This window comes from Mytilus edulis, chromosome 12 (genome assembly GCF_963676685.1).
Source record: "Mytilus edulis chromosome 12, xbMytEdul2.2, whole genome shotgun sequence".
In the NCBI taxonomy this organism is placed as follows: Eukaryota; Metazoa; Mollusca; class Bivalvia; order Mytilida; family Mytilidae; genus Mytilus; species Mytilus edulis.
The window spans coordinates 68,888,836-68,910,908 of record NC_092355.1 but is presented as its reverse complement, the minus strand read 5'-3'; the positions used below and the strand labels follow the sequence as shown (position 1 = coordinate 68,910,908).

At 32.3% G+C, this 22,073-nt stretch overlaps 1 protein-coding gene across 4 annotated transcripts in view; it reads right to left on the bottom strand.

Moving 5' to 3' along the window:
• Positions 1-881: 881 nt before the first annotated feature.
• Positions 882-22,073, bottom strand: part of LOC139498997 (solute carrier organic anion transporter family member 4A1-like) — a 74,952-nt gene continuing 53,760 nt past the window's right edge. For 2 of the 4 annotated variants that reach the window (XM_071287637.1, XM_071287638.1), the window contains 12 exons: positions 18,606-19,053; positions 14,345-14,447; positions 11,428-11,549; positions 9,496-9,675; positions 8,699-8,788; positions 6,156-6,360; positions 5,307-5,472; positions 4,070-4,236; positions 2,932-2,996; positions 1,662-2,389; positions 1,122-1,400; positions 882-967 (listed from right to left, as the gene is read on the bottom strand). In XM_071287637.1, coding sequence (XP_071143738.1) covers positions 1,974-2,389; positions 2,932-2,996; positions 4,070-4,236; positions 5,307-5,472; positions 6,156-6,360; positions 8,699-8,788; positions 9,496-9,675; positions 11,428-11,549; positions 14,345-14,447; positions 18,606-19,053 — 1,962 coding nt within the window. In that variant the 3' untranslated portion in view covers positions 882-967; positions 1,122-1,400; positions 1,662-1,973. Of the gene's footprint in view, positions 1,401-1,661; positions 2,390-2,931; positions 2,997-4,069; positions 4,237-5,306; positions 5,473-6,155; positions 6,361-8,698; positions 8,789-9,495; positions 9,676-11,427; positions 11,550-14,344; positions 14,448-18,605; positions 19,054-22,073 lie in introns of all 4 variants that reach the window. The other 2 variants (XM_071287635.1, XM_071287636.1) reach the window with 1 other exon arrangement.

Sequence of the window (22,073 nt, the reverse complement as noted above, 5' to 3'; positions counted from 1 at the left end):
TTAATAATTTGCATTATGATATCTGAATGCAATTGTTTGAAATCACATTAACTTATCACACACAGTGGCGATTCCAGGGGGAGGGTTCCGGGGGTTGGAACCCCCCCTTTTTTTGGACGATCAATGCATTTGAATGGGGACATATAGTTGGAACCCCCCCATTTGTCCTGGGATGGGACCCCCCATTTAAAATGGCTGGATCCGCCCCTGCACACATGTGTCCAATTTCAAAATTGTAAAAATATTTAGCTCTCATCGCAATATAGCATTTTTGTGCTAATGTGGCGTAAAGCAAACAACAATCAATCAATTTAAAAAAATTACAAATCTGAGTAATAAATGTACACAATTGGTTCTGAGTAATAAATGTACACAATTAGTTCTGAATTTACAGTTAAATATTTAGGAGCATATGAATAGTGCATAGATCAAGTTAATGTCCAATAGATTTATACATATTATTGGACTGGCTGCCTTTAGTATGATATGTATAAATAAATTATATAGAATATTTCTGATTTTAAAATATTAAATATATTAATCCATATATTATAAAAAGTAAAAATTCGTAAGTATGTTTAGCCTTAAATAACATCAAACTTTAATATTTACAAACTGACAAATACATGTATATAAAAACAATTCATTTTAAGTCCATAAGGCCAAAATAAAATATATATGGTTTTTCTTCCCCAAAAATGGGTAGGTAAAAATCTTGTTAAAAATATTTATTGGAGACTAATGTAGGGTTGGTTCTGGACAATATCAGACAATCATTAAAATGACTGGACTTCAATGGTGCTTAAGTACAAATGTCCGTTATGTATAATGCATTGTGGGAAAAATGTTCATGTATGTAGTTTGAGCAGGAAACAAAATAATTTGTTTTTGGCTTCAATAAATAATTAGCTTCTCAGACATTTCAACATTTTTCTAGCATCTTTTTTTGTAACAAAATCAAGCAATTCTACATACCCAGTTGAGGTATGGTTACAAGTTTACAATTGTGTTATATTGGTCAATAATCTGTTTAGAGTGCATATCTATTGGTTTTCAAAGTTATTGTTTTGAAAACCGTTGTGGCCAAGTAAAAACAGCACTAAATTCTTACTTACTTAAACAAAAATCAAAAATGGTTAGAGAAGCTTATAATCTGTATGTATGGCTTGAAGTGTACATAATATTTAAATGAATATTATTTTTACTATACATCTATTATGTTGATTGTTTCCCTGCACAGCTTTTATAATAATGAAAATAAAATCAGGATTTGAAACTGTTTCTTAAAAAAATAATTTGAATACATTGAATTGTCTCCCTTGTATTTGATCCCCTACAACAAACCTGAGTTTACAACATGGTTCTTTCTTGTATGATATTACAAAAAGCTTGTCAACTACCTATCACATCCCCATAAAAATATAGTATATATACCAATACACATAATTAACAGCGCCTGGTGATGTTTTATAGCCTGACCGGTTTCGGTCCAAAAAGGACCTTCATCAGAGGCAGAATGGTGGATTAATGTTTGCACCCTATTTATATAGATATGGTAACCGGCGGTTGAGTTAACCAGCAGTTCAGATTTAACTGGCGGTTGAGTTAACCAGCTAATGTGTTTAGAGACTACTTATGTCAGTACACCTTTCCTATATTACCTATCAAATCCCCCTTATAAATTATTTAAACTACCTTTATCCCTCTACCTTCCCCCCAAAAAAAATAAATTAAAAAAATTAAAATAATATTGTCTGCTTCTCAATCAAAGTTCTTGTTGACTACCGGTACTTTTATTTCCCAATACAAATTCAATCTTTATATCTTCAAAAAAAATCTTTGAATTTTGATTTTTTCAAATGAAATTAAACCAAAACAATTCTAATTTTGTTAAAATAAACATCATCATGTAGAACCAGTTGATTTTTATCTGAGAAAAAAACCCATCAAATTTACATCTTCACACTCCTCCCTTAAAAATCAGTTGATTCATTTTGCCCATTTTGATTCAATCCATTGCCATTTTGTTTGATATCACCATTGCCATGTTTATTCAATGACGTTTCGATACTTTTGTCCCCTTGTGGATCATCTTTCAATCTTTTGTCCCCTGAATTCTTGTTACTATTATGATTGGTAGAACCATTTGGTTTTGTTTTGTCTATCGTTGTGCTATTTGAATTTTCATCACATGTCTTATAAAACTTCATTGCTAGAAAGAAAAATAAAGACGATAAAAATTTGCCAGATAAGGCCACTGCTAGCATGTTGTGACTCATCGAGCGATTGTCGTAGATAAAACAGGAACCGTCTTCGCCACAACTGTCCTGCCACAATTTACATGTTATGTCTATCAATTTTCCGAACAAAATAGGTCCAGGAATAGAACCTGAAAAATAAATAAAATAAAATAATTTAATTGATAGTCAGTGTTTACAAACTATTTTTCTTTATCCATTCATCTTCCTTAACCCTTTCGCCAACAAGTCCCGGTTTACTGGGATTCATGCTTCAGACAGCTACTTCTTTTATGTTTCCTTTTGAAAAACATTGTAAACACAAGTGATCTTTCTTTGTTGAAAACCATGGCGAAATCAGATAAAATTTAGGGATTTTAATTAATTTTGAAATGAGGGAACTTTTTGTCTAGCCTTCAACTTTTGTCTAAAAAGCAAGACATAGCCATCCTATATTCCATCGTCAGCAGCATCCACAAATATTTACTCAATGGTTAAAGTTTTTGAAATTTTAATAACTTTCTTAAACTATCCTGGATTTCTACCAAACATGAACAGAAGGTTGTTTATGATCAAAAGGTAGTATCCAGAAGTAAATTTTGTAACTAAACTCAGGAAATTGGTATCCAACGAATAATAATGAATCCAAAGTAGTTTAGTGCTGTAATACTGCATTGGTTCCATTATATCTTACCGAGACATCTTGCTATGATCCACTGTATTCCTAATGCAAATGATCTCTCCTTTTGAGGTACACATCTGAAAACAAATATGCAAACTTTCCTTAAACATTGTACATTGCACTAATGTAACTGTTTCAGATAAAGGTGAAGGTTTGGTACCATTAAAACTTTTAAACCTGCTGCAATTGTTAGCACCTGTCCTAAGTCAGGAATCAGATGTTCAGTAGTTGTGATGTGGTTCATAAGTGTTTCTCATTTCTTGTTTTTTCATATAGATTAGAACACTTTTTTTTCTGCTTGAATGGTTTAACACTAGTAAATTTTTGAGCCCTGTATAGTTTGCTGTTCCATGTGAGCCAAGGCTTCGTGTTAAAGACTACCTTGACCTGTAAATGGTTTACTTTTGTAATTAGTGACCTGGATGGAGAGTTGCCACTCATATTACGTTCATCTTCCTATATCCATGTTAATCAATATGTTTTTTTCTCTGTACCTTTGTTACTAGGTTTTAGAGAATAAAGTATTTATCCTTACAAAAATAGTACTATGAACAGTGTCAGATGGTATCCACAAAGAAAAACAAATCTTTAAATACAAATAAAAAGAGCAGTTACTCTAGATAAAATAAGAAATACTGCATGAATGCCTTCGAGACAAAACTATACACCAGATAACAAATGATAACGATGGAGAGTTGTATCATTGGCAACCATATCACATCTTCCTATATCTATCATTTGTGATTTATAAACTTAGGCCAAAAAAAAAAATATGTCTGTTTACGGTAACCGACCTACACTACTTTTGAGCGCTGACCCTAAGTCATTTTATTTCTGTCGTAAATCGAAAAATAAACTGAACTCATGTCAAAAGTGAAGTTAGTGTTGCTAATAATATAAATCAACTGCCTGATACATCCCAAAGTTCACAATCGTGAATATAACAGCTGTTTTAAGGAAATTACCAACTTGTGTGAGGAAATAAACACTTTGCCACCATTTTTCCAAACCAATAACAAAGTGAAATAATCCAATCATTAAAATTACAGGTAAACTCAGCCCATAATCAACTCGGACCAGGACAAGAGGAAACCATTTTTTTTTTCAAGTATGTAATGTTAAACAGACATATTTATTTTTTTGGCCTTACCTTAGTGTAGCAGTCAATGCTGGCATACTAGCAACAAAAGTAAGCAACATCACAATGGCAAAGACAGGCAAAAATATAGGCAAGTAAGTGCAGGAAGCTCCACATTTGCCCATTGTCGCATGCATACCAGATGGTTCTGTAGATATACAGCTGCAATTTGCGTATTGCTGCAACAAAAAATATATATCTTTATGGTATCATCAATACAGGATTCTTGCGAATGTCAATCTTACATTTTACTGTCGCAAATTCAAATTAGGCCTTAAAGTTTTAATAAGAACCAATCAATACAAACATGATTTTAATACACAAGAATGGAGGTCATTATTTGGCCACTTAAAATTCTACAATCCTTTCAAAATACTGTTAATACACATAATGATTAATAATTATAAAGATTATTCCTGTTAATGGTCATTTGACATATGGTTTTGTGATGAAATTATAAATGATCAACAGCCTGACCATGCTAAATCCGTCTATGGTGCGCATCTAACAAGCGTTTCAAAAAATGAGCTGTGAGGTGAGAATTTTGCAGTGTTTCTTTTGAGATTAAAAACAGCAATAAAAGCAATTTCTTGCCGTTATTTTCATGTGCATGTAATGATTTTCTGTCATGAATCGGTATACCAAATTTTTTATAAGATCTCTCTTGCACATAAAACCCCCATGGGCGTTTTGAAAAGTTGGTAGGTATGGCATGTAGTGATTTTCTGTCATGAATTGGTAAAAAAAAATTTACCACACATTAATCACAGCGGGCCCACAAAGATGGCTCCCATCTTAATGATGTCTAGTTTCTACAATATTGAGAGGGATATGATGGAAACACTTGTGATTACCTGAGGATTGGAGTCAGGTATCAGATTCTGACAACCTGCGTATCACGGGGAGTAGTATACCACATTGTTATCTCCTTACCTGAGGGTTGGAGTCGGGTATCAAGTTCTGACAACCTGCATAGCAGGGTGAGTAGTATACCACATTGTTATCTCCTTACCTGAGGGTTGGAGTCGGGTATCAAGTTCTGACAACCTGCATATCACAGGGAGTAGTATACCACATTGTTATCTCCTTACCTGAGGATTGGAGTCGGGTCTCAAGTTCTGACAACCTGCATAGCAGGGTGAGTAGTAAACCACATTATTATCTCCAGACCTGAGGATTGGAGTCGGGTCTCAAGTTCTGACAACCTGCATATTACGGGGAGTAGTATACCACATTGTTATCTCCTTACCTGAGGGTTAGAGTCAGGTATCAGATTCTGACAACCTGCATAGCAGGGTGAGTAGTAAATCACATTATTATCTCCACATACAGGATTAAAATCCTCTGTGGAACAATGGCAATTGTCGCTACAAGAATCTGTCATGAAAATTCCTAAAAACTCCATCTTGGTTGACCTGAAATGAAAAAACTTATTAAAAAAATATTTCTTACATGATTATACATATTTGAATTCTGAATTTTAAGATTGGACAAATGAAAACTGACTTGACCAATGAAATGAGAGTGACCTCTGAGAGTAGAAACCAATTTCAAGTTGAGTTTCTACGAATGAATTGAGCTAATGTCAATCAGTGTAAATGATGTTATTGAATAATCAACTCAATCTGTGACTTAAACTTAAATAATAAATGGAAAAATGCACCAACTTGAAAGTAATCTATATTTATTCCTTGGGTACTAATTATCCAGAAGTAAATGTCAGTAGAAAAACTATGATTCAAACAAGAATGTGTCCCTAGTACACGGATGCCCCATCTGCATTATCATTTTCAGTGGACTGTGAAAATGGGGTAAAATCTCAATTTTGCATTAAAATTAGAAAGATCATATCATAGGGAACATGTGCACTAAGTTTCAAGTTGATTGGACTTCAACTTCATCAAAAACTACCTCGACCAAAAACTGTAACCTCAAGCGGGATGGCGAACAAACATATGGATGAACGAATGGATGCACAGACCAGAAAACATAATGCCCATAAATAGGGTATATTTGCCCGGTATTGTACATATACTGAAATTTGGTGATTTGCAAAGAAATATTAAGAAAACCCATAAAATAGGTTAAATTTACTCACCCATTAAGTGCTTTTGGGTAGGGTATATTCACTCCAGCAAATGGCACATTTTCACAATTAATTAAAAAGATCAATACACAAGCAAAACATGGTAAAGTCACACCAAGGCACAGTCCTATAATTCCTTTAATTCCAAGGTTAAATCGTTTAACAAGATATCCTCCTAAAAACGTCCCTCCACCACCACAAGGTACAGCAACATAACCTGAAAATAAATAATTAACATTTATCTTAGCACTAAAAAACTTATGTCATGAGTGATAAATGATAAATTATAAAATGAAACAAATGAAATTGTCAGGACACTGTAGTTCAGTAGTTGTTGTTTGTTCTTATCGGTTATAGTTGTTTTTCTTAAATTGTTTTCTTATAAATCAGGTTATTAGTTTTCTCAAATTGTTTCATATTTTACATGTTAGGTCCTTTTATAGCTGACTAAACATTTTTTTTCTTTCTCATTATTGAAGGCCATACGTGTACAGTTGCCTATAATTGCTTAAATCCACATCATTTAAACTTCAGTGGATAGTTGTCTTGTTGGCAATCATACCACATCTCTTTATTTTTATACAACTATGTCAAATTTAGTTTTTCACTTAATAAATATGAATAAATCACCAAAAATTACAAAAAAAAATAGCTGCAACAAAGTATCCACAATAAAAAGATGTCTAGAAATTCATAAAATCCACATGACTTTATTTCAATAAATATAGTTAACATGTAAATGCCATTTTTGTTATCCAATTCTAAGTTCTTTAGATACATGCTATTAGTCAGATTTTCTACATGCAAGCTCAATCAGATCACTATGAAATCATTCCGTTGTACTTGATTACGTAGTTCTTACTTCCAGTCAGCCAATTGTTTGGTCTTACTCCTAAATGCTGCATACGTAACAATTTGATTGACTGGTGTTTAACTCCCCTTTCAGCGCCATTGACTTGTGCAATTTCGTGGGGGTCAGTGTTTTCATACTTAATCTGAGTAACAGCAAATTCAAATTCAGGTTTTATGTTCCACCCAATCAGAGATCATGTTCATCCCCATCACAAGACTATCGCATTCGCTAACCAGATGCTCCGCAGGGTGCAGCTTTATACGACCGCAGAGATCGAACCCTGAACAGTTGGGGCAAGTATGGACACAACATTCAAGCTTGATACAGCTCTGTATTTGGATTGTGATTAAATAGTTGACACAGCATAGGTTTCTGTCACAGAATGAATGTGGTCTAATGAACTTGTATTTCCTATGCTGTTGAATATCAATCACCTCAAAAAAAAAAAAAATATTGAAAGAAATTTTACCTTCCCCACAAATTCTTATTTCCACTCCCCCCAATTTTTTCACCTCAAACAATCTGTTATTTCAAAAAATAATCTCAATTCAAATTTCTAATGGAGTTTTGAACAATAACTACTCATTTAAATACATCATAAAAATATTAAAATATAAAACGACATACAGTCATGGTTTAAATTAATGTTAATGAATAGTAACTTCTAATTTTTTTTTACAGCTTATCACCTAAAGACAATCTACATTTCTTAATACATAATTTTCAAACAGTCTTACGGAGGTAATCAAACATATATAAATAACAGTTTCCTTTAAATCTAAATTGGCCTTCCTTACACTGCTTTAAAATTGTCTAAATTGTCCTTTAACCAGAAAAACCCTTGTTTTTCCCCCTTTTTTGCCCCTAATTGCTAAACGATTAAAGCTTGTGGTATAATTTCAGAAAAATTTATACGTTTAACACAAGTTTTTGACTGTAAACTACAATAAGTTATTGTCTGGCAAGTAGAAAAATGCTTGCTTTTGGCCCTTTTATGGCCCCTTTTTACTGCATCAACAGGACAATAACCCCCAAACTCAATCCAAGCCTTCCTTTTGAGATAAGGAACTTTGTGGTACCATTTCATAAACATACATTTACACACCAGTTATTGTCCAGAAACTACAAAAATGCTTGTTTTTGGCCCCTTTTGGGCCCTTATTCTTAACTGTTGACACTATAGACCCCCAACATGCTTCCAAACCTTTCACTTGCGGTAATTAACATTGTGATACAATTTCAGAACAATTGAAATACTCATACACAAATTATCCTGAAAGTAGAAAAATGCTTGTTTTGGGGACCTTTTGAGCCCCTAATTCCTAAACCTGTGGGACCATCATCCCCAAAATCAATCCCAACCTTTCTTTTGTGGTAATGAATCTTATTATAAAATTTCAGAGATCCATTCATGTAAACTAAAGTTATTGTCCGGAAACCAAATGTGTCTTCAGACGAGGCAGACGACGACAACATACCATTATTCGATCCCAAATTTTTTTTTGCAGTTGTATTAAAACTAATTTTGCTGATAAAAATATGTTGAGAATAAAGGGGAATAACTCTAGAAAGATGAAATGGACACCATCCAAATATGAACTTGAGCTGTGTTTTGTGGTAATAAGCTTGAGTATAAGTATGGACAAGAATAACACTTATGCCTCGCTAGTAGTGATAAGATAATTTTTATGAAAAAACTTACCTATATACATAGCTGCTGTAGAGGATTGTAAAGCAAATTGGTATTCTATAAACTTTGGTGCAAATGTGGCAAAACCTGCCAAAATATTACCTGAAAAAGAAAAATATATTATTGCCAATGTAAATGTAGCAAAACCTGCCAAAATATTACCTAAAATAGAAAAAGTAATTGCAATATTGTAAATGATTGTAAAGTCAACTCAAATGGACAATGATTCACATTTAGGACATAATATGACTGATCTTCTACTAATGGATGCTGATTCTAATGAAATCTTGACTACTGTCCATGTCTACTCTTTTTCTATTTGTATCCATCTGATGAGTTAAGCCTTTTTCAACTGATTTTTTATACTTTGCTCTTATGTTGTACTGTTACACCATTGTCAAGGTTAGGGGAGAGTTGGCACCTTCAAACTAGTTTAACCCAACCACATTATGTATGTGCCTGTAATTCAGTGGTTGTCATTTGTTGCTGTGTTACATACTTGGTTTTTGTTCATTATTTTGTACATGAATTAGGCCGATACATTTCTCATTTAAATTGTTATACATTTGTCATTTTGGTTTCAAATTATGTTTAAATGCTATATTTTTGTGTTTGTTTAATCTACGACACCTTAAATCATTAACCTTACCCCCTTCATTCTCAATTTATTCATAATTGATGAATTAACATAGTTTTCTTTTTGCTAAAGTTTTCTATATTATGATTTAAAAAAATACAACTGCTAAAGGTATAAAAACTACAAAACTGGTACAAAATAATACAGAGTGATCTTCTGCTGAAACACAAACCTTCTGCGGCAGCTGCTAAATTTAGACACATAAATGTTGGATTTGTGAGCAGGACTTTCACTGCAGACCAGACATGGAGTAACTTCCCTTTAGTACCAGGGACTGTTTCTGTTGTGGTAACTTTTTTGGTATTACTGCTATATACTTCCTTTTCTTTCTCTGCTTTGTACTTTTCTGAACCTAAATAAAACACAAGATAACAAATTATCAAGAGCAACATTGCTGTAAATTCAGAAATTATTGCGATGTTTTTATTATTGCAATCATCTAAACTTGCATTTTGAAATTTTTTACATAAATTAAACAGGATTTTTCTAAATATCGCAAAATTTGAAATTGCATTTAAAACTTACAAATAAATGACAAAATTGCAATAATTTCTGAATTTACAGTATATATTACCCTAAACTAGAGGCTCTTAAGAGCCTGTGTCGCTCACCTTGATCTATGTGCATGTTAAACAAATTACACAGATGGATTCATGACAAAATTGTGTTTTGGTGATGGTGATGTGTTTGTACATCTTACTTTACTGAACATTCTTGATGCTTACAATTATCTCTATCTATAATGAACTTGGCCCAGTAGTTTCAGTGGAAATTATTTTGTAAAAGTTTACAAAATTTATGAAAATTGTTAAAAATTTATTATAAACATGATAAAGGGCAATAACTCCTTAATGGGTCAATTGACCATTTTGGTCATGTTGACTTATTTGTAGGTCTTACTTTGCTGTACATTATTGCTGATTACAGTTTATCTCTATCTATAATAATACTCAAGATAATAACCAAATACGGTAAAAAAATCCTTAAAATTACTAATTCAGTGGCAGCAACCTAACAATGGGTAGTCCTATTCATCTGAAAATTTCAGGGCAGATAGATTTTGACCTGATAAACATTTAAACCCAGTCAGATTTGCTCTAAATGCTTTGGTTTCAGAGATATAAGCCAAAATGTACATTTTACCCCTATGTTCTATTTTCAGCCAAGGCGGCCATCTTGGTTGGTTGGCTGGGTCATCGGACATATTTTTATTAGATACCCTAATGATGATTGAGGTTAAATTTGACCCAGTAGTTTTAGAGAAGATTTTTGTAAAAGTTTATGGACGCCGGATGCCGAGTGATGAGAAAAACTCACTGGGCCCTTTGTCATTTTGTATGATCAGACCAACACTCATGTAAGGTTATATTGAAATTATCCCAATCTGGTCAAAATACGAAATCAGTGTCCACACTTTCAAGGATCTGACAACACTAGTCTGGAAACTATTCCATCAGCCAATTTGTGCACATAGATGGATGGCGTTGTTAAAATAATTCACAATTTTGATATTTTCAAATGCATAATTTAAAGCTTAAGATGTTGTATATTACCTACCCTGTTATTGTCTTATTCATTTGGCAACAATTATTTGTTTGATGTTGACTACCAATACCTTGTAGACCTGGGTAGGTTGGTATGGATTTTATTTTTTTGGCCAACAACATGAGTAAAACATGTTTTAGATTTGCAAGAAAATGTCACGAGAGCAAGAAAACATTTTAAAACAAAAAATCATACTTTTTTTCATGATTAAATAAATTACAAGTAAACGTTAGTTTTCTTGTTTGAATTGTTTTACATTTGTGATTCAGGACCTTTAATAGCTGACTATGCATTTTGGGCTTTGCTCATTGTTGAAAGCTGAAGGGGGACCTATAGTTGTTAATTTCTGTGTCATTTGGTTTCCTGTGGAGAGTTGTTGTGGAGAGTTGTCTCATTGGCAATTATACCACATCTTCTTTTTTATAAAAAAAAATCGGTAGGTAGGCAACATCCAACAATATAAATTCTAATTTTGGCCTTATTTCAGTCGTTTGGCTGCAACCTCATTCATTGATATATACCCTGTAACCCATTTTATTCACAAGATTACAATAAATACCTGGTAAAGATGTAGGAAATCCACAGATTGGTATTGAGATCATTAAAGCTAAAATTCCACTCAGCAAAAAACCAACCCACCATGCTCCTACCCATCTCGGACTCAGAGAATTTATTGGTAAGCTGAAAAAAAAATAAAAACAGAACACATTAGCAAAGTGCATACCAAACCCACCACACTCCAAACCATCTTGGACAGAGAATTTATTGATAAGCTGCAAAAAATAAAAAAACAGAACACTTTAGCAAAGTACAAAACAAACCCACCATACTCCATCCTATTTCAGAACTGAGAGAATTTATAAATAAGCTGTAACAGCATCAACAATTTTAAAGCATAAAACAAGGATGTGTCCATAGTACATGGATGCCCCACTTGCACTATGTTCAGTGGACCGTGAAATAGGGGTCAAAACTCTTACTGTAAACCAACTTATTTTCTCGGATACTTTATTTCGTGTTTTATCCTTTGAAGTCTTCTTCGCGGTTATTTAATTTTTAATATTTTATTATTTAAATTTATATGATGTAGTTTAATAAGGAAAGATCCAAGTATTACATTTTCACGATTTATAACCGCGTTATTTTTCTACTCGCGAAAAATAAGTTGGTTTACAGTATTTGGTATTCAAATTAGAAAGATCATATCAAAGGGAACATGTGTACTAAGTTTCAAGTTGATTGGATTTCAACTTCATCAAAAACTACCTTGACCAAAAACTTTAACCTGAAGCATGACAGACAGAAGAACAAACGGACGCACAGACTGAGCCCATAAATGCGGTATAACAAATCCACAACGCTCAAATACATCATGGACTGAGAAAATTTATAAATAAGCTGTAAAAACATTGATAATTTTTAAACAAAACAAAACTAACATGCTCCTACCCCAGAAAACAAACCCAACAGGCTTCAATCCATCTTGGACTGGTAGAATGTATTGATAGACAAGCTTTAAAATATCATAATTTAGTTAAGCACAAAACAAACACATGTTTAAAGCCATCTCAGACTGGTAGAATTTATTTATAAGCTTAAATACATAACATTTTTATTAAGCACATAACAAACCAATCACACTTTAACCATCTCAGACTGGTAGAATTTATTTATAAGCTTAAATACATAACATTTTTATTAAGCACATAACAAACCAATCACACTTTAACCATCTCAGACTGGTAGAATTTATTTATAAGCTTAAATACATAACATTTTTATTAAGCACATAACAAACCAATCACACTTTAACCATCTCAGACTGGTAGAATTTATTTATAAGCTTAAATACATAACATTTTTATTAAGCACATAACAAACCAATCACACTTTAACCATCTCAGACTGGTAGAATTTATTTATAAGCTTAAATACATAACATTTTTATTAAGCACATAACAAACCAATCACACTTTAACCATCTCAGACTGGTAGAATTTATTTATAAGCTTAAATACATAACATTTTTATTAAGCACATAACAAACCAATCACACTTTAACCATCTCAGACTGGTAGAATTTATTTATAAGCTTAAATACATTACATTTTTATTAAGCACATAACAAACCAATCACACTTTAACCATCTCAGACTGGTAGAATTTATTTATAAGCTTAAATACATAACATTTTTATTAAGCACATAAAAAACCAATCACACTTTAACCATCTCAGACTGGTAGAATTTGATAAGCTTGAAAACATCACAAGTTAGTTAAAAATACAACAAACCTACCTTGGTACAACCAATCTTGGACTGATGGAATTTGGTATGCTGGAAAAATCACAATTAAATCAAGCACCAAACCTATTGTACACAGGCAAAAGTGCCAGGCATGATATATGCATGAAGGACATTACATGCAAAAGTCGTGCATAAATCATGCCAAATATGAAGTATGAGTAAATTGCATGATCTTCACATGTGGTTTTTACACGTCTTACACATGTATAACAGAAGAGTTTTCGATAATTCTTGGTCCTAGGGATTTGACCACCACATTTTTAGAAAGGACCAACACAATTTAGGTAATTTGCAATAAAAATGATGGTGAGGACCTTCATATTTTTTTTAAGGACCACCAGGGAAAACAGATTTCCAGAACTCTTTTACAGAAGGTTGTTGATCTAACATTTTAAAAAGAGTGGTCCCGAAAAGGCAACATAACCAGTATAAATGCATTTATGTAGTTCCATAAGCCCTCCATCCCCTTCCTAAATCTGTCTCTGGTAGCAGCTTTACATGAACTTGTTGACATTCTAAATTTGGGAAATTTTTCATTCTCTAAAAAAAAGTCTGTAATTTAAAAAAAAATACTATCCCTAAGATACCAATTTTGTGGGTTGAGAGGGTAATCACAGAAAAACCACAAGTTTAAATGTTCAGTTACTTTAATAGGAGCATATTAAGAAAGGAGGCAATCCAGTAACCTCGAAGTTGATAAATTTTTTAGTTGTTAAGAATAGTTGAAGAACTATGTACAAGAATATTAATGGTTCTTTAATCATTGTTAATGGGACACAACTCCTTACTTTTTTCTGTATATTTTTTTAACACAGCTGTGAATATATATGAACATTCATACATGTGGGTCTCATTGGGGTCTAAGCGTGACGCAGGATTGCCGATTTTTTGTAAGCAGGACATGTGAAAGTCAAATTATTGTTTCGTGAAAACGGGAAATGAGGTCTAGCGGGACCCGGGAAATGACAAAAAAAAGGGGATTGCTTACGTACATAGTGTAAGCGGGATCTGGGATCGGAACCCCCAATGAGACCCCCATACATGTACCTGCTATCATATATATTATATCAAATGTCAAAACATACCTTGTAGTATTAACTGAATCAAACATAACCTGGTAGTATTAACTGAATCAAACATACCTGGTAGTATTAACTGAATCAAACATACCTGGTAGTATTAACTGAATCAAAATCTACATATATATTAAGGAATGCTCCTCCTGCTAAATAACCTATAGCTGGTCCTACTATAGCAAAAGCATAAAATATACCTACAAGTAGAAATATATCAAATATTACTCATGTTAAAGGTGGTATGTGACATTACAGGGAGGTAACTCTCTAAAAATCATCTAAATAAATATATCAAATATTAACCATGTTAAAGGTGGTATGTGACATTACAGGGGGGTAACTCTGTAAAAATCATCTAAATAAATATATTAAATATTAACCATGTTAAGGCCAAATAAAATTAATTACTAGATTTTCATCCAAATTTTTGAAAAAAATGGGGCAGGTGGGAGGATTTTATTTTTTAAATTTTATTTCATATGAAACCATTTTGTGACGAGTTCTTCATATATTCAAGTGTAATAATAAGCTTATATCATGTATACACAGGTATGAGGAATCTTACATTATTTTTCAAATCCCAAAATAAATGTCTCTAATTGCGGCTTTAGAAACTAAACAACAAAAACATGTAGAAATGCTCTCTTCAGTTGGACTTTCTACACCAAATGTATTTGGGTTCCTAAACTATGGTTTTTAGTCCCCATAAAATGAAGCAAATGCAACACAATTATTATGAGTACAGAATAAAATGAAAACTTAAACAGTGTTGAAAGTAATAGGGTTGGTACTTATGCATTTATGCAAGATGAAAATATTATTTTCATGTAAAACTTGATAAAAAAAAGAAGTGTTTAATGACCGTTTTGGGGTATTGGGACATTTTCTGTTAATCAACAAGAAAAGACTATCATGGGTAAATTCTTAGAAATCTAAGGGCTTGTGTAAATAAAAGCGTATTTTAGTCGACTTTTTAAACTTAATATACAAGTTCGTGTTTGTGTTTCAATATATTTAATTCAGTCATGTTTTCTGTATCAATGGGTTCCACAAGTTTTGAGCGTAAGATATTTTTCACATTTAAACTTCCTGACACAAAATCATTGCATAAAAACCCAGTTTTCAAACCACAAAAATTTGTGACATACCGCGATTTGTGGTCTAGGACACAGCGTTTTTCTCGTAACACGAATATTTCACGTCATTATCGTTATCAGTTTTTACTCTTGGAAGATGATGTTGTCATCATAGTGCAGCAGAATATGTCGACACTCATTTTGGTTAGATTAACTAGAGGTACAAAACCGAAACTTGACAGGAAGTCATAAATAAAACGAAATTTTAACGGTTATCGGTAAAGGAAACGAACAAAATCCGGAAATCGTAAATTTTATAAAATAAAAAAAATCGGGGCGGGACGATTTCAGAGGGGCGGGCGGGGATGAAAATCTATCAATTAATTTTAATTGGCCTAAAGGTGGTATGTGACATTACAAGGAGGTAACTCTCTAAAAATCATCTAAATAAATACATCAAATATTAACCATGTTAAAGGTGGTATGTGACATTACAGGTAGGTAACTCTGTAAAAATCATCTAAATAAATATATCAAATATTAACCATGTTAAAGGTGGTATGTGACACTACAGGGAGGTAACTCTGTAAAAATCATCTAAATAAATATATCAAATATTAACCATGTTAAAGGTGGTATGCGACACTACAGGGAGGTAACTCTGTAAAAATCATCTAAATAAATATATCAAATATTAACCATGTTAAAGGTGGTATGTGACATTACAGGGAGGTAACTCTGTAAAAATCATCTAAATAAATATATCAAATATTAACCATGTTAAAGGTGGTATGTGACATTACAGGGAGGTAACTCTGTAAAAATCATCTAAATAAATATATCAAATATTAACCATGTTAAAGGGGGTATGTGACACTACAGGGAGGTAACTCTGTAAAAATCATCTGAATAAATATATCAAATATTAACCATGTTAAAGGTGGTATGTGACATTACAGGGAGGTAACTCTGTAAAAATCATCTTAATAAATATATCAAATATTAACCATGTTAAAGGGGGTATGTGACATTACAGGGAGGTAACTCTGTAAAAATCATCTGAATAAATATATCAAATATTAACCATGTTAAAGGGGGTATGTGACACTACAGGGAGGTAACTCTGTAAAAATCATCTAAATAAATATATCAAATATTAACCATGTTAAAGGTGGTATGTGACACTACAGGGAGGTAACCCTGTAAAAATCATCTAAATAAATATATCAAATATTAACCATGTTAAAGGTGGTACGTGACACTACAGGGAGGTAACTCTGTAAAATCATCTAAATAAATATATCAAATATTAACCATGTTAAAGGTGGTATGTGACATTACAGGGAGGTAACTCTGTAAAAATCATAAGAATAAATATATCAAATATTAACCATGTTAAAGGTGGTACGTGACACTACAGGGAGGTAACTCTGTAAAAATCATCTAAATAAATATATCAAATATTAACCATGTTAAAGGTGGTATGTGACACTACAGGGAGGTAACTCTGTAAAAATCATCTAAATAAATATATCAAATATTAACCATGTTAAAGGTGGTACGTGACACTACAGGGAGGTAACTCTGTAAAATCATCTAAATAAATATATCAAATATTAACCTTGTTAAAGGTGGTATGTGACATTACAGGGAGGTAACTCTGTAAAAATCATCTAAATAAATATATCAAATATTAACCATGTTAAAGGGGGTATGTGACACTACAGGGAGGTAACTCTGTAAAAATCATAAGAATAAATATATCAAATATTAACCTTGTTAAAGGTGGTATGTGACATTACAGGGAGGTAACTCTGTAAAAATCATCTAAATAAATATATCAAATATTAACCTTGTTAAAGGTGGTATGTGACATTACAGGGAGGTAACTCTGTAAAAATCATCTAAATAAATATATCAAATATTAACCATGTTAAAGGTGGTATGTGACACTACAGGGAGGTAACTCTGTAAAAATCATAAGAATAAATATATCAAATATTAACCTTGTTAAAGGTGGTATGTGACATTACAGGGAGGTAACTCTGTAAAAATCATCTAAATAAATATATCAAATATTAACCATGTTAAAGGTGGTATGTGACACTACAGGGAGGTAACTCTGTAAAAATCATCTAAATAAATATATCAAATATTAACCATGTTAAAGGTGGTATGTGACACTACAGGGAGGTAACTCTGTAAAAACCATCTAAATAAATATATCCAATGAGTTGTGTTGGATAGAAACCAAGCTTTTGAAAGTGCATGTACACATATAAGACATTGATGGATTTCAAAACAATGAAATACAAAATATAATATGAATTTTGGTCTGTGTTGTACGGTTGCTATAACACCTCAAATTTCAAAATTGTTAGGACTTTCCGTAGAGATTTTATCAACCCCAACTAGGTTAACCATATCAACAGATGTATTGATATTCCTTTGCATATTAAGGTATATTTTTTTCCGACACAGCTCAAATATTGCTCAAGTTTAAATGGAATCCTATCGTAAATATAGCAGTTTTGTGCTGTAGGGATGTATATATAACATCAAATGAATAAATCAATACAATGGAATCTTCTTAACTAAAATCGTGTTCATAAAAAAATTGTTGCATTTTGTAACTTTTCAAAACTTAAACATGGGAGATAACTCTTCATATTTATACTATTTCAAAACTGTTAAATGGGAGATAACTCTTCATTTTTGTACTTTTTCAAAACTGTAAAATGGGAGATAACTATTCTCTGCTTGATGAGATTTTTTTGTGGTTGTTATAATGTTTTTTTTACTGTCTCATCACAGAGATCATGTTATTCACCTTTGATTAAGTTTTTTCCCCGATTGACCATGTTGACATCCAAAACTGCTTACAATATTATTAAAATAAACATCTTAAATTAATTTAAGCATACTAGAAATTAAACTAGAATATTGATGGAGATGTTATATCTCTATACAAGCTGGTTTTTTTTTTTTTTAAATCTCCTTCAAGTACCGATTTTTTCTTCTTCTATTTTAACCTTAATGTGTATAAATGTAACATTCTAAGTTTTATTCCGTGAGCAATTTTAATAATATTGATGTAACATTGTTTATGTTTAAACATACATAAAATGGCATAATATACTTAAAAAGTAATTGATACAAGATATACTTTATTGTAGTTTCAACATGGCATTATATTCGTGATTTTTTATGCACGAGCAATAGTGAGGACTAAAATAACCCAAATATAATGCCATGTTTTTTTTTTACAATTTATCTTACCTATATACATTGATGATGATCTGAGTGGTAAGTTCTCATCAAGGTAGGTAACTCCTAATGTATACAAGGGGGCAGCACCTGCGCCATGTAAAAATTGTCCTAAATAAAACACCCATTTATAACTCGATAAACTATCTATTTTATTGTCACACTCCGTTGAGCTATTATTAGATAAATGACACAAGTCTCCACTTGAAATAATCTCATATTCAGCAGCGGTAAACTTTGGTATTGAAAAAACAAATGATCCAATTGCCATGATAAATACGCCTATTCCAAGATATCTAGGCTTACAACCAAGTCCTCCAAAATAACTAACAGGTATTAAGCAAAGGACAGAGGCAATGTCATAACTACTCGCTATAATCCCCGACTCTGTACTGCTCATGTCGTAACGACGTTCCACGGTGGATATCACAACATTTACGAATCCATTCACAACCATTCCCTGAAAAAAGAAATAAATGTTATATTAATACATGTGTTTTTAGATGGCTCTCCTTCTTATTGAGTTTTTTTTTTATCCCAGCAAGCAATTTTTCAGAGCACATGAAAACTGTCAGTATAAATCATTACTGATAAAAATTTGAAATGTGTGAAATATGTTGTTACAATGTCAGTCCAATTGTCTGAAATATGTTGTTACAATCATCCATTGATCCAATTGTCTTATTTTGAGGTCCTCTATTTTTTTTATTTTATTTCTTTTTAAATTACAGCAAAAAAGATGAAAATAATAGTTTAAACATATTTATTCATAGTGGATTGGGAAACAAGTTATTGCAACTTATTTTATTCCCTTTCCACTTTGCGGGTGCGAGCGCTGCCTTGTTGCAGCATTAGCCTGCTTTGTTTCAAAATCTTTTACATGCAAGAAATATGGCTCTCTCTGAACACAGGTCAGTCATTTATCACCCCTTAAGATACTAATGAAAGCCTTACACTGGAAATATTTGACAAATAGACAGTAATTCAACAGCACAAAAAGGTACAATGCAAGAATTAATTCTTAACAGTAGATTTTTTAAAATCTTTGTTCAATAAGCCATGACAACTTGTGACTGAGATCGTCAAAGTGTAAGGATTAGACCTAGAGGATTACACAAGAAAGAAGTCAATGAAAATATGAAGACTCGAGAAAATCATCAAAATTAGGTAACCAAACAGCCGTCAATAACGTGACTTATACTTTTACAATGAGGCAGTGTCACAAATTAAACTTCAATAACGCGACTTATACTTTTACAATGAGGCAGTGTCACAAATTAAACTTCAATAACGTGACTTATACTTTACAATGAGGCAGTGTCACAAATTAAACTTCAATAACGTGACTTGTACTTTTACAATGAGGCAGTGTCACAAATTAAACTTCAATAACGCGACTTATACTTTTACAATGAGGCAGTGTCACAAATTAAACTTCAATAATGCGACTTATACTTTTACAATGAGGCAGTGTCACAAATTAAACTTCAATAACGCGACTTATACTTTTACAATGAGGAAGTGTCACAAATTAAACTTCAATAACGCGACTTATACTTTTACAATGAGGCAGTGTCACAAATTAAACTTCAATAACGCGACTTATACTTTTACAATGAGGCAGTGTCACAATTTAAACTGAGTGTATCGTTTGTAAAACCATCTGTTTAAAAGAGTTTTTTTTAATCTTCAAGAAATGAAACTTTTTGCTTGTCATTCCCGTGTTTCTTTTGGCTTGGATCTTGTCTTTCAATTTGGCAAACAGTTTTTATAACACTTATATTAGCCATTTTCACCATTTTATAAGATCAACAATCAGCTGTAGGTACCTAATCAAATTTTAATTTAAAACTATCCAACTTTGAAATAAAATTGGTAGCCGTCCAAAATTTTTTAAATTTAAAGATTGTACTAAGATATACAAATCAAAAGACATACTTAAATATAACTAAGATCCCCGCATGTTATGTAGTTTGAACACACAAATTTAAAGTACATCAGATTAAAATAGTTGAGAAAGAGTGAAAAAAATAATCTTTCGTTCTTCATTTATCAATTAAACTTGGTTAAATAAATGGTATCGTGGCATGCATCTCAAATATACAAATTAATAATACATTTAAAGTAATTTTAGCAAATCATACTGTTCAAGAGGGTGAAAAAGGGATATTTTCGTCATTTTTATTTCACATACAGCTGTGAAAAAGGCTTGTTATTCACCGTGTTTCATGAAATCAGTAAAAAGATCAACATGCAAGACATTTTTAATTGTTCGTTCATTAAGAAATGGCAATTTTATTTCACATTCTTCCTTTCAAATCCCCCCCCCCCCCTTTTTACACCCCTCGTTAAAGAGTTTTCACATTAAGTTTCATTTGAATCCATTTGAAGAATTGATCTACACTTGTTTTAAGATTACATATCCTGAGGCTCAGATACTGTGATGAAAGAGTATCGCAAACTTAATGTGTGAAGTCAAATTATGCAATTATATGAAAAAGAGGTTGCACATGCTTTAGTGCTATTAAAGGATACCAAACTTCTTATTGAAGTACATGTAATTCATGGTATCATTTCAAAAAGGAGAAAGAGAGAGTAAAAGAGAGTAGGAGTTAATTATCAATGAGAAAAAAAAAAGAATTTGAAATGATTTATAGCTTAGCTTTTCATATCTTAACAAGAGTGCACACACTGAAATGTCTCGCCTTCTTTACTAATCATTGATATTATGTTGATAGTCCTAAGTATAAAGCTTTATTACAACTGTCACATAAACTTAACATTAACCAAGTAGCTAAACAAAGACCAATGAACCATGAAAATGAGGTCAAGGTCAGATGAACCATGCCAGGCAGACATGTACAGCTAACAAAGCTTCCATACAACAAATATAGTTGACCTATTACTTATTATAGTTTAAGAAAAATAGACCAAAACACAAAAACTTAACACTGTGCAATGAACCGTGCAATTGAGGTCATGGTCAAATAAATCTGCGGGACTGACATATAGATCATAATATATTTCCATACACCAAATATAGCTGACCTTTGGCATATAAAATTACATAAAAAGACCAAAACTTAAAAACTTAACTTTGACCACTGAACCATGAAAATGAGGTCAAGGTCAGATGACATCTGCCCGCTAGACATGTACACCTTACAATCATTCCATACAACAAATATAGTAGACCTATTGCATAAAGTATGAGAAAAACAGACCAAAACACAAAAACTTAACTATAACCACTGAACCATGAAAATGAGGTCAAGGTCAGATGACACCTGCCAGTTGGACATGTACACCTTCCAGTCCTTCCATACACCAAATATACTAGCCCTATTGCTTATAGTATCTGAGATATGGACTTGACCACCAAAACTTAACCTTGTTCACTGATCCATGAAATGAGGTCGAGGTCAAGTGAAAACTGTCTGACGGGCATGAGGACCTTGCAAGGTACGCACATACCAAATA